The sequence below is a fragment of the Chlorocebus sabaeus genome, chromosome 13, assembly GCF_047675955.1.
Source record: "Chlorocebus sabaeus isolate Y175 chromosome 13, mChlSab1.0.hap1, whole genome shotgun sequence".
Lineage (NCBI taxonomy): Eukaryota > Metazoa > Chordata > Mammalia > Primates > Cercopithecidae > Chlorocebus > Chlorocebus sabaeus.
This window is the reverse complement of record NC_132916.1, coordinates 69,453,168-69,466,873: the sequence shown is the minus strand read 5'-3', so window position 1 is coordinate 69,466,873 and position 13,706 is coordinate 69,453,168. Positions and strand designations below refer to the sequence as shown.

The 13,706-nt window shown below is 37.5% G+C and overlaps 1 protein-coding gene across 11 annotated transcripts in view; it reads right to left on the bottom strand.

Annotated features, from left to right (window-relative positions):
• UTRN (utrophin) overlaps positions 1-13,706 on the bottom strand; it is a 594,041-nt gene that overhangs the window by 79,464 nt on the left and 500,871 nt on the right. For all 11 annotated transcript variants that reach the window (XM_073022551.1, XM_073022550.1, XM_073022552.1 and 8 more), the window contains 2 exons: positions 13,335-13,409; positions 5,645-5,846 (listed from right to left, as the gene is read on the bottom strand). In XM_073022551.1, coding sequence (XP_072878652.1) covers positions 5,645-5,846; positions 13,335-13,409 — 277 coding nt within the window. The remainder of the gene's footprint in view (positions 1-5,644; positions 5,847-13,334; positions 13,410-13,706) is intronic.

Genomic DNA, 13,706 nt, shown 5'->3' with positions numbered 1-13,706 from the left:
CATTAAACTAAAGAGCTTCTGCATAGCAAAAGAAACTACCATCAGAGTGAACAGGCAACCTACAGAATGGGAGAAAATTTTTGCAATCTACTCATCTGACAAAGGGCTAATATCCAGAACCTACAAAGAACTCAAACAAATTTACAAGAAAAAAACAAACAACCCCATCCAAAAGTGGGCAAAGGATATGAACAGACATTTCTCAAAAGAAGACATTCATACAGCCAACAGACACATGAAAAAATGCTCATCATCACTGGCCATCAGAGAAATGCAAATCAAAACCACAATGAGATACCATCTCACAGCAGTTAGAATGGCAATGATTAAAACAGGTGCTAGAGAGGATGTGGAGAAATAGGAACACTTTTACACTGTTGGTGGGATTGTAAACTAGTTCAACCATTAAGGAAAACAGTATGGCGATTCCTCAAGGATCTAGAACTAGAAGTACCATATGACCCAGCCATCCCATTACTGGGTATATACCCAAAGGATTATAAATCATGCTGCTATAAAGACACATGCACATGTATGTTTATTGCGGCACTATTCACAATAGCAAAGACTTGGAATCAACCCAAATGTCCATCGGTGACAGACTGGATTAAGAGAATGTGGTACATATATACCATGGAATACTATGCAGCCATAAAAAAGGATGAGTTTATGTCCTTTGTAGGGACATGGATGCAGCTGGAAACCATCATTCTGAGCAAACTATTGCAAGAACAGAAAACCAAACACCGCATGTTCTCACTCATAGATGGAAACTGAACAATGAGATCACTTGGACTCGGGAAGGGGAATATCACACACCGGGGCCTATCACGGGGAGGGGGGCGGGGGGGAGGGATTGCATTGGGCGTCATACCTGATGTAAATGACGAGTTGATGGGTGCTGACGAGTTGATGGGTGCAGCACACCAACATGGCACAAGTATACATATGTAACAAACCTGCACGTTATGCACATGTACCCTAGAACTTAAAGTATTTAAAAAAAAAAAAAGATTAAAAAAAAAAAAGGAATATCATCAGGAAGACAACTGACGCTGTCAATCACCCAGTCATCACACCATCACCAGTTATGAAGGCTTACTGTGATACCAGGATTGCTCTGTGTACTGTTGGGACCAAGAGAAAAGTAGAAGACATAATTCCTACCCCAGATGAACTCATACACTAGCTGAGGAAGGTAAGATAAGAACACAATTAGAAAACATATGAGACAATCCTTTATGTATGGAAATCAAAAATCAAGTACAAGATGATTGTGGCTGCCTATCATTAGTAATACGTAGTCATGTGATACGTTGTCATTACGTAGTTTGACTATGTAGTCTATACTAATACGTAGTCATTAGTTTTTCAACATGTGACAGAGAAGGTAAACCTAAAATCAGACATAGAAGGTATATCATGGCATGAGTGTCCCAAGTAGGAGAAAGTAAAGTATCACAGTGAAAGCCTGAGTAAAGGGATAGAGGCAGGGGTGTGTGCATCAGAGATAAGACACGTTCAGGCCGGGTGTGGTGGCTCATGACTGTAATCTCAGCACTTTGGGAGGCCGAGGTGGGCAGATCAAGAGGTCAGGAGATCGAAACCATCCTGGCCAACATGGTGAAATTCCATCTCTACTAAAAATACAAAAATTAGCTGGGCGTGGTGGTGCATGCCTGTAATCCCAGCTACTCGAGAGGCTGAGGCAGGAAAATCGCTTGAACCAGGGAGTCGGAGGTTGTAGTGAGCTGAGATCGTGCCACTGCACTCCAGCCTGGTGACAGAGTGAGACTGTCTGAAAAAAACCAAAACCAAAACAAACAAATAAGATGTACTCAGGTGGGACAGAGACTTGCATCAAGGTTAACTGGTTGACCAAACTGTACAGGTTATGTGGGACCAGACAATAAAGGACATTGATGTAAATAAGCTACCTGGATGTGAGAGACAAGAGGGAGACAGTAAAATATATTAGTGAGTGACATAGTCCAGTGTTGAAATATTTAGTCTCCTGATAGTTTTCATAGGCAACTCTTTAAGTTGGTTTAACTGTAAAGACATTTACTTTATAAAATTATATCATCTTTGGAACAGTGGAAAAAATGACACTGCAGCAAATGAGGTTAATATTTTTGGTAGGAAAAAAACATATTTAAACCAAGTACTCCAGACTGTTGCTTTATATCATGATTTAAACACTTTTGATGTCCATTAAATCCAGAAGGAAGACTGTGAAATTAAGATCTTTTAATCTGGGAAGATGACTGAGGCTGCAAATTCATAAATGAAATCAATTTTATCTTTATAAAGTACTTTTTACATGTATTAGTTCATTTGTCCTTCATAATCACCTTTTGTGTGGTAAGCAGAGTGGATATTTTTATTTCAATTTCAATTTTTCAGATGAAAAATTAAGATGCCAATGTTAAGTAGCTGTCAACCCACACAGCAACCAGAACCAAAAATCTGAATTATTGTTATCCACGACAGATGAAATTTTTTTTACAAAGTTCAGAATATCAGGAGGTGGGTACATGTTAAAATTGGGAAAAAAACCTGTTTACTTAAAGTACCATGTTTCCTAGATATGGCAATATAATAAGAATAATCAAATGATTATCAAAAGATCCTGAATATTAGTTCTTTAATTATGACTAATATGTAATAGGTAGATAAATTCTCCTGTCTCACTGGGTAAGGTTTTCAATTAGTAAAGAGAAAAGGGCAGAATTAAAGATCCCCAAATCCTTCTACTTTGAGAATTCTGTGATCTGCGTGTGCATCACTCATTATTAAGAGCTGGCTGAAGCTGAAAACACCAGTTCTGGCTCTATCACATGACAGGAAGGAAGGCAGCCACGGATATATGATTAGTGAGTGAATGTCAGGACGGCTGAATGAATAGAAATGTTAGAACAAGGTACCATTCCTCAGATTCACAGATGTATGAGTCTGTAATGTCCTAATTGGAGGGCAGATAGTAATTTCTATCTGATTCTCAAAATTATTGGTTGAAAAGAGTTAATAACTATTATTTAGATTAAAAAATAAATCACGGTTGTTAGAGAAACCTGGGCAACCAGCTCTGGCCATCTGACACTACTGTCATAAGAGTAACTGTTTTTTCCATAGATTAATCCCCAATACTCTTTTCCAAGATAGAAAGCTACATTGAATGTGCACCATTCTGATCCAGCATGGTCTTTGCCATCTTTCTTTTGCATAGAAGAGAGATTAGTCCTGAAGGATTTTTTTTTCCTTTGAAATGAAAAATGAGAAATTTTGAGATACTGTCTTTCTAAATGAGAAATACTGGCAAAGTGTAGTAGTTTCCACATTCCCATTTGATGGTGGGAAGTGGAACTGTGCCAACATTTAACTCCCTAGAATATGAATCATGCCATTTCACACACTGCTTCCTCCCAACCAAGTGGCACTATTCCCTTTGGGTTGTCCAGTGAAAAGAGCATATGTGTGCATTATGCACTGAACTGTGTCCCCTAAAATTTATAGGTTAAGGTCCTAACTCCTAGTACCTCAGAATGTGACTGCATTTGGAGAAAGGGTCTTTAAAGATGTAATTAAGTTAAAATGAGGTCATTAGAGTGTGTCTTAATTTGATATGACTGGTGTCCTTAGAGGAAAAGGAGATGAGCATGCAGCAGACAAGGAAAAATCTTGTGAAGACACAGGGAGAAAACGACCATCTGCAGACCAGAAAGAGTGGCTTCCATAAAGACTCAACCTGGCCAGCACCTGGGATCTCACACTCTTAGTGTCTAGAACTGTTAGGAAATACATTTATCTTGTTGAAGCCATTCAGTCTATCATTCTTTCTTATGGCAGACCCAGAAAACCAAAACAGTATGTCAGAGCCATGGACAATAGAAGGCAACTGAACCTCTTTCCCAGTTCTTCCTTAAAAGGTAGTTCAAGATGTATACCTCTACCATATTCTATAGGACTGAATGGAGTTCCGAAGTATTCTATGAATTTAGCAATTTTCCTGGGATGTAAAAGTTAAGTTACAGGCTTTGTAGTTAAAACACCTTTGTCCAACTATTTTGCTGAATTTACTATGAAAAAGTATCTTTTGAGGATTTAAATTATTAAAGAGCCAACTTAATGGTGGATTAAGGCTAATGATAATATTTTACCCTAGGAGAACTTAAAATGTGCATTAAAATGAAATGTACTAAAAATATTGGACAGGGATACTGTAAATCCCATATTCATTATGGTAGTTGAGACTCGTGCTTCAGTGAGTTTCTTAAGAGCCCTCAAGCACACAATGGCTGATTATTTAGAAAGACTTTATTAAGATATTTGTGAATACTGAAAGATAAAATATTTTTCTAATCAAAAAAATAGAGAGAGGAGGATAGGGAAAGTTTCATTAATTGATATAAAATTACATATAGGTAGGGGGAATAAGTTCTAGTGTTCTATAGCACTGTAGGGTGAATATAGTAAACAATAATTTATCTCACAGGTTCAAAAGATAGAAGAGAGGATTCTGAATGTTTCCAACATAAAGAAGTAATAAATATTTCAGAACAACAGTTCTAGTTTACTTTTCTTTTTTTGAGACAGAGTCTGGCTCTGTCACCCAGACTGGAGTGGAGTGGTGCGATCTCGGCTCACTACAAACTTTGCCTCCTGGGTTCAAGAGATTCTCCTGCCTCAGCCTCCCAAGTAGCTGAGATTACAAGTGCCCGTCACCATGTCTGGCTAATTTTTGTATTTTTAGTAGAGAGGGGGTTTCACCATGTTGGTCAGGCTGGTCTCGAACTCCTAACCTCAGGTGATCCACCCCCCTCACTCGGCTTCCCAAGGATTACAGGCATGAGCCACTGCGCCCAGCCCAGTTCTAGTTTTCTTATTTCATCTTTGCATACTTTAACCCCCTACCAGAACAATGAGTAATTCCTAATGTTTCAGAAATGTCAGCCCACAGTAGGTCTTTCTAGAACTGACTACTTCACAAATGCACTGTCATTTTCAAAAGGGTCAAACTAATGGCAAATGAGTTATGCTGGGAGTTGTGAGTGTGCTTTATGTAACAGTGACTACCTAATTAAATGACAGATATTAAAGTGTCCTGTAGCATAAATTATTTAAAACACCATATATATATACACACGCACACATAACCACTATGCAAATAAAGCGAATATTAAAAGACTATCTTGTTCACTGCCATTCAAATCACTCTTCAGTTGGATTACAAAGATTGTAGAGCAGATTATTATGAGCTAATAAATTATTCTAATTTATAACAATAAATAGAAGATTTTTTATTTTGAAAAAAGAAATACTGTGAGACATTATGAAACAAGAAGGAAGTAGGACTTAGCTATATTGTTTCCCTAGCATCTTGACAAAGAATACTATAAATTTGACAGTCTTTGTAAATTGAAGCAAAATTTTAAGATGAAAGATACACATTCTTTTTTGTTCTATCGTTTGTTAAGAGTTCAATGATTTGTAAAATAATTCATTTTCAACAACAAACATAAATATTTCCACTGGGAAAGTAATTTGAAAGCACTTATTAAAAAATTCACTTAAAAATCAGACATTTTCCATTAACATATTTCATTCAATTATTATATTTTAATGAGAAAAAATATAAACTTACGTGTCATAGACATTAAGCAACCAATTGAGACACATATCCACACAGAGTGGAACATTGACCAGGTCCTTATGCATTTGCTCAAGTCCATCATAAGTTGTTGTCAGACAGTTGATGACATCTGGAACACTGAGGAGCTGGTCATTTTGGTTCAGCTTGTGCTGTTTGAAAATTTCATTTGTTGTACTCAACTCTAAGAGATCCACTAACCAGGGGAGAAGAAGGAATGTGTACAGTCATTACATTACATAACAACATAAAAACAAAGGCATTTCTAGTCTCAAGTATTTAGTTTGATTCTTCAATTTAAGAATCCACCCTTTTTAGCTAAATTTCAGCTTTTAAAGAAACAAACACATTTCTATTCTTACATTTTACCACACTTTCATACTTTTGAATCTGGACTCTGTCGCTTCCCATTTTTTGCTCTTTGGAATATTAATTTTTCCTACTTTCTTTTTCTGGTTTTCCCTTTGCCAGGCTCTTTTTGCTTTTAAATGTAGCAAGGCATAAATCTCTCAATCTACTTCAAATGGCAACACATCTCAAATATTACACTGCTCTCCTCATCTTAACTCCTGCAAACAGCCTGTGCACTGCTCTCTTCATTCTTTGTATCACAGCCAAACTAATTGTTCTTAAGCAGTTTTTTATCATGTACATCATTACACACAAAGTTTACTGAAAAACAGGTTTTGTAGAAAAATAACAGCTCTCCACTGCCTGCTGAATCAAGCCCGATCTATAAGATTGTCACAATCTGGCCATAATCTGGTTTACTTCCGATGATGTTCTGACACAGAGGTGACCTGTAGCTAAGAGGAAGTACTAGGGCTTCCCAGGACAGTCCCCACATCCATTAGTCTTCATAAATTTGTTCCCATTCTTACTCTTCATGTGCACCATATCTATGGTAGGCATGGCTGGTGATAGAGCCAGGAGGGTGTGCACAGGAGGCAAAGGCAGAGCCCCTGCTCTCAAAGACATACTGATGGCTTTACTAAAAGGAGGAGTAAACATGCCCTATGAGAAGAATATGCAAATTTCTGCTAGAGCTACTACTTCTAGGAGAGGAAGGACAACTGGAAAAGGCTCCTTGGAGAGGTGCAATTTGAAATGGGCCTTGAAAAATGGATAAAATACAAGAGATCCACATGAAGTAAGAAAAGAATTCCAGGTTTAGAGAAGTGCTTGAGAAAAGGCAAGAATTCAATCAAGCCCAGAGGCTCTAAGGAATGGTGGACTGCGGTGTGGGTGATGTGTGGCTTACTCATGAGTGCTGTTTGCCTACAGTGAAACAGGAGAAATGCATGGGCCAGGCACACACTGCCCAAGGGGAGGCCTGCAAAGGCCTGAAGGAGGAGTTTAGATGAAAATGACAAAATCTTTTTTTATTTAATCAATTTTGAGTCATTCATTCACTAACTGAAAACAGACAGACAAAGCAGATTACCAAACTACCATGTATCTATACATTTATTGATTGTAGAGATGACTCTTCCAAATCTAAACATCTGAGTAAGGAAAATCAGAGCCCACATTAACTCAAGGTCTGCTCATAGAAATCAGTTTTTATAAAATTCTTTCTCTGTCTCTGTATTTAAGCTTTTGGCATAAGAAAATTAGACTAGAAGAACTCTAATCTTATTTTTTCTTATTTTTTAACTTTTTAGCATTAAAAAATAAGAAGCAAAGAGAAAATATTTGGTTATACACATATATGTTATATATTTAACTTTTTAGCATTAAAAATAAGAGGCAAAGAGAAAAAATAAGGTTATATACATATAAAACCAACTTCTCTTCGTCTGATGCAAAAACTGTTCTCTCAAAAAAAATGACATATTCTGACAGTTAACTAAAATGAACAAATAGCTTCTTTTGTATTTACCCATTTGTAACCATTCAATAACTACTAATTTTGAATTTTTAAAGACATATATGAAATGTGTCCATGCTAGCTCTCTGACTAACATAGAATTATTTATTTTTTCAAGTTATCTACAAATTAAAAGAACTGCTTTAAACCCGTACAGATTAAATGATTTCAAAAACAACAGGGAAGACTTTTTTTTTCTTTTTCTTTTTCTTTTTTTTTAAAAAAAAGATAAACATAAAACATACAAGTCTGGATAACGAAACAATTCATTTCCTTCAGATGTCAAATGTATCATTGGTAAACTTAAGCTAATAGCAAAAAAATAAGTCAAATAATCCTCATATGAGTTAGAGATGGTGTCAGAAAAAAACTAAGAACTATTTGGAATTTTCACTGTCATTCTTACCTCGTTTCTTTGCCCTGTACACTTGACTCTCGAACAGCGCAAGTTTGAACTGTGAGGGTCCACCTACACGTGGAGTTTTTCCAATTAAAGTTAACCACTGAGGGTGCCTGCCTCTCCTGCCTCCTCTGCCACCTCCTCTACCCTTTCTGCCTCTGTTACCCCTGAGACAGCAATACCAACCTCTTCTTCCTCCTCCTCAGCTTATTCAACATGAAGTCGACAAAGATGAAGACCCTTTATGATGAGCACTTTCCACTTAGTGAATATTAAATATATTTTCTTTTATTATTTTCTTGATATTTTCTTTTCTCTAGCTTACTTTGTTGTAGAGTAAGAGTATACAATACATAGCATATCAAGTATGTTTTGACTGTTAATGTTAAGTTTTGGGTGTCAAGGGTCAACTGTACAGTTTTCAATAAACCTCTAGAGGGCAGAAGCAAAGTGCCTGACAAAGGAAAGTGTTTAATAAAGGGCAGTAGCTAGGGAACTACAGCTCCCCACAGACACCAAGGAACATATTCAAATATGGCCAAAAGGCTCAAAGTTTTCTGAATTCCAACATCAATTATGCCAGTAACACAGCACTGCTATTGGATCGCCACATGGCATCAGGTGACAACAGACCAAATTCCAAAAAGTCCATTTCCTGCATCAGGCTGTTCCTGTATTTCTTTCTGAAGTCTCCCTGGTGATACACTCTGTAGCTGTGACACTGATTTGCCACATCCCACAGACTGTCATGTCTTCAATTTTTAGTGATTTACTCTGACACTTTGTCTTAGTGCCTAAGTCAAGCATAAATCTTCCTGAAGTGTGTCACATTTACGTACCTTTAAAGAACTGACTGCATTTAAATCATAGAAAATTATGATTAAGATTTTCTCGTTTAAAAGGGAGACAAATGACAGCTCAGTCATGTGGTAAATGAAACAAACAGCAGAATCATTTTCTATCCAACTTTCTGACTGTTTCTTTAACCCCACATATAAGGCACAGTGGATGGAATAGAAATGCATCATCATTCTCCCGCTCTGCAAAACAATGAACACTGTTTAGCACCCAATCTTGGGCTTCTCTGACACTTCTCCAGGTGTCAAGCTATGTAGCCATTCTTTATTTTTTTAATTATTTTGTTATTATTATTTTAGCATTTCTCCTATCTCCTCTTCCCCAGAAATATAGGCAGAGCTCAAGGTTTCACATCTGGCCTTTCACTCTGTGAGCCTGAGGCCCTCACTCACTCCCCTTACTTCTGTTATTGCTTCTCTTTGGATGGTTCCAGATTCTCTTTTCTCCTGTTGATCTCCTGCCTCAACACTTGACTTGCGTACCATTGCTCTGATCCCTACAAGAGCTACATAATTCTCTTTCAGGAACCTCTACCCATAAAGGCCTAGCCTTCTTGTCATGATGAAATCCAATCTGCAAACCATGAAATATCCTAACATCCTTCCTCCTTCTACCCTCCACAATTTACCAACTACGCAGTTCCCCCAGTCATCAGTTCTCCCTCAGGCAGCCTTAAAAATCCAGACCCTCATCTCCCTTCCTACAACTCCCAGTCAGCTCAGCCTGGATCATCCTTTGCCTGAACTATTTACCCATTCTCTGTTCTCTGCCCTTTGGTCTTGCTTAGCTATTCCCTAAAGCATACTTCCACCTCTGGCCCTATCTGTAAACTCCCACAATAAAGAAACTGCCTCATGGCTTCCCATTCTACAATGAAAAATATCCAAACATGAAATACAACACAATAAGAACTTGAGGAACAAAATAGAAAGGAATTTCAGGAAAGAAATGACCTTCAAATTGACCTAAACTAACTTTAAGGAAATTTCTGGATATTGGACAAATAGCTAAGCTATTCCATTCAGACTCTATAAGTTGATGTTCCCTGAACACCATCCACACCTTAATTCTCACACAGATAACTCCTTCCCTTCTTATCCCCAATTAACTGCCTCATGCCTAAATCTCAGGTGCCTTTTATAGCCTGGCTTATATGCCCACTAATCAAGGAAACCTGCCTTCTTCATAATGAGGGGACTCTCTTCCTCCTCAGAATATACTTCTCTTTTGCTTCTCTGCTATTACCTATCACATAAAGTTTCAAAATCAAAATACAAAGGAATACAGAAAATACATACATGTAGTCTAAAAGAAAATAATAGAACAAATACCCATTAGTCCATCACACAGCTAAAAAAAATTAGAATGTTACCACTATCTTGGAAGCCCTTTGGAAATCCTGCCTAATTACATCCTCTTACAATTACGGGGCTAACCACTAACCTTTGTATTTCATTTTCAGTTTTTAAAAGTGTCTATGTGTCCCTAAATAATAAAGCAGTTAGCTTTGCATAGGTTTGAACTACATGTAAATGGAACAAAGTGGTAGAAATTTTTTCTGCTATTTAATTTTTTCACTTAATTTTATAGTTCTAAGATTAAATAATGTTGATGCTGATTACTAGCTCATTGATTTCTGTTGCTGTATTATATTTATAAATATGCCAAATCTGAATAAGTTTACTATTAAAAAGTGCTGCTATAAATCTCCTTGGACACGTCTTCTGGTGTACTGCTATACAACCTTCAAACTCAAATCATTCACTCAGTGTGTCCTAAGCAACCCCTGCTCTGTGCCAGAAATTGTCTGAGATCCTAAGTAGAGAAGAACACAGACTTATCCCTCCCATGATGGACAAGCAAACAATAACTAATAAACAGAATATTAAAAATTATGACTGACACTTTGCCTTAGTGCCTAAATGAAGCTCCAGAAGTGTCATCTAAGGAAAAGAACAGTTCTATGAGGAGCCATAGAAAACCTCATTATAAGAGAGGTGATCTACAACATTGAGACCTACAGGGATGAGTGTACCAGCCAAGGGAAGAACAGAAGTATTAAGTTGGTCCAAAAGTAATTGAGGTTTTCGCCATTACTTTTAATGAAATACCCTAACTTACTTTTAATGACAAAAACTGCAATTATTTTTGCACCAACCTATACAAAGAGCTAGGACAAGTGCTTTTTAGGCAGGAGGAATGGAATACAGTTTGCCATTTCTATCACTAAGTGGATGATGAAATGGTGATACCCCGGTGGAGCAGAGGGAAGGAGGTGGACAGAGAGGTGAGCCAGGCAAAGACCATTCTGTTCTGAGGGCACCAGGAATCTTTTGTAAGCAGGGCATTGGGTCCCTGTGCAATGTTCTCCAAATATGAGTTCCTTGATTGTGAGAATCAAGTCCCTTTATAATGTTTTATTTCCTGCACAATCTTGGGGCCCAACAAATGAATGAACAATGACACTGCCCTCTGCCTTATGCTGGGTGGGGATTTGCACATAATGAGAGACAGCCATGACTGAAAGTAGTTCACAGTGGAGACAGGGCAATCCACCTAACATTATTCCAGCACACAAAGGCAAGCACTTGTCACTAAGGTGAGAGAACCTGCTATTACAGGCAATCATAAACTACTGGGAAAACCATGGAGACAGGTAGGATTAGCTTGTAAATGTTTCCAAAAGAGGTAAATCTTTAACAGTATTTGGGAGAAATAAAGGGTTACAGGCCATTGCAGAGAAAGGGTCAGGGTATTTCTAGTAAACGGAAAGGAAGGGAGAGGAAGAAGCAGATTAATAATAAACTGGTGAGCTCCAGGAGTGGCCCACAGGCCTTGGCTGGAGGGCAGTGGGAGAAGGCAGTGGGAAAAGTGAAGGCCAGTTGGCTCTGAAAAAAGCACCTCATATGCTTGAAATCCAATACAATCTAGCCCTTTTCTAACTGTCATTTGGTTGTCACTATCAATTTAGTTTAAAAGTTGGAGGAGTCCCTTCTATTCATCTCAGGTTTGAGGGGAAGAGCTGGGGAGGGGGGTTTTTTCTTTAGGAACCCAAAGAACCAAGAGAAGAAAACACCAAATGTGTTAATATGTTTATCCACCCAGAAGTGTTGTTGAAAACTGGGACCATGTTCATAACGACACAAAGCAGTCTTCTGTCAATGGAAATTTTGTGGCTGAGTCTTCTGTCCTTATTTTACTGCTCATCAGGCCTGAGAAGAACTTCCAGACCCATCAGCTGGATCCTGGAGGTGCAGCTGAGCCTCTTTCAAAACTGCTGTCACCACGGACTCCTGCGCAGACCAAACATCCCTTTTGTGTGTTCATAATTTACTTCCTATTCCCTTTTCGCTCAACATACTGATCAGTAGCCAGAGGGTGGTGGCTTTCTTTTATTTGTCCTGGTAATTCTGCAACACTTGCTGCAACTACTACAACCTGCTAATTATCTTTGAGGTTCTGTGGATTATGCAAGAGTCAAGGTCATCTCATTCTTCCTTGCATAGACTTATCTGGAGGTGTCTTTCAGCCCTGTAGACCTCTCTTCCATATATAGCTTAAGCTTTTCTTATTTTCAAGCTTTGCATTGCTGTTTTCTCTGAATGACATTATACCTCTCTTTCCTCAACTCTCTTCATGTAGCCAGCTTAAAATTTATTGCTAATTTCTGTTGACTTTCAAGGAGCAGATTTTTCAACCCTAACATATCATTTTTCAAAGCATAATTTTCAAAGCATCACTGAACTGCCTAGACATATATTAACGGTTAACAAAAGGTAGCAAACAAGAATACTTGGAACTTTTCAATTTACCCTATCTTAAAAGAATAGGTAAATATCACTTTCCATATCAACTATCTGACAAGGCCTAGGGTAGACTCAATCATTAGAACTACAACCACAAATAGAATCCAGGTAGCATAAATCTATATGCTAAGTATTCACATTGCTACTTAATTTTAGGTTATTTTGGGGGGAAAATATCCTTTTGATGAAAGGACTGTCACAGAATTCCACTCTGAACACATCCTCCACAGGAAAAATGCATTGATAATACTAAATGTCTCAAGATATATTTAAAAGAAAACAGAGCCTTTTATCTAACTTGTTAAGGTGCCAGTTCAAATTTAGATCAGGAATGTGATTTTTTAGTGTTTCTTTATATACATTTGTCTCATACAAATTGAGACAAAATGGAACTCTACACTTCCAAATGGGCAAAAGGTACTGAAAACACATGACTTAATACTTTCTTTGATTTAATCCTCTTAAACTGGGTGGCAGCACAATTTTTGAAAAAGCTTTTTACATTACTCCTGTGTTTTGGTTAATTTTGTTCTCCAAGTAAGAATGGCATGTGTTCAGTACTGCACACTGATGGGGCAAGTAATAAAATATTTATAGAAACAAAACCAACTCCTTGAGTGAGGAACACTGAAAACCAGATTAACTCGGCAAACACTCCATCCTCTTCATTTATCTTTCTCTTTTTTTTTTTTTTTTTTTTTTAAAGGCAATTCAAGTAACAGATAGATTAACTTTGGTAGAATAACTCACAACATAGCGCTTTTTGTAGTCTTCGGATTTTGATTGCTGTACGGTAGGCAGAAAAACGTACGTTATTCAGGTCAGCTGAAATAGAAAAAGGAACAATTCGAAGATAGGCTTATTATTGAATATATATTGAATGCCAAGAATGTATTTGGTTACTTTGGATGATGAAAAAATATTATGTCTGCCTGAAATAAAAAGTCTTCTCCCAAATTCCCCAACATGTATCCAAGAAAAAAATTAAATGATCATAAGGACCATGTTGAGATACATCTCAAAGCAGTGCTACACAGAAAATTCTAAGAAAGTATTTTCAAACAGGTGTTCAGGGCTCAGAACATGGTGGGTTGAGTACTTTGAAACGAAGGAGACTGAAAG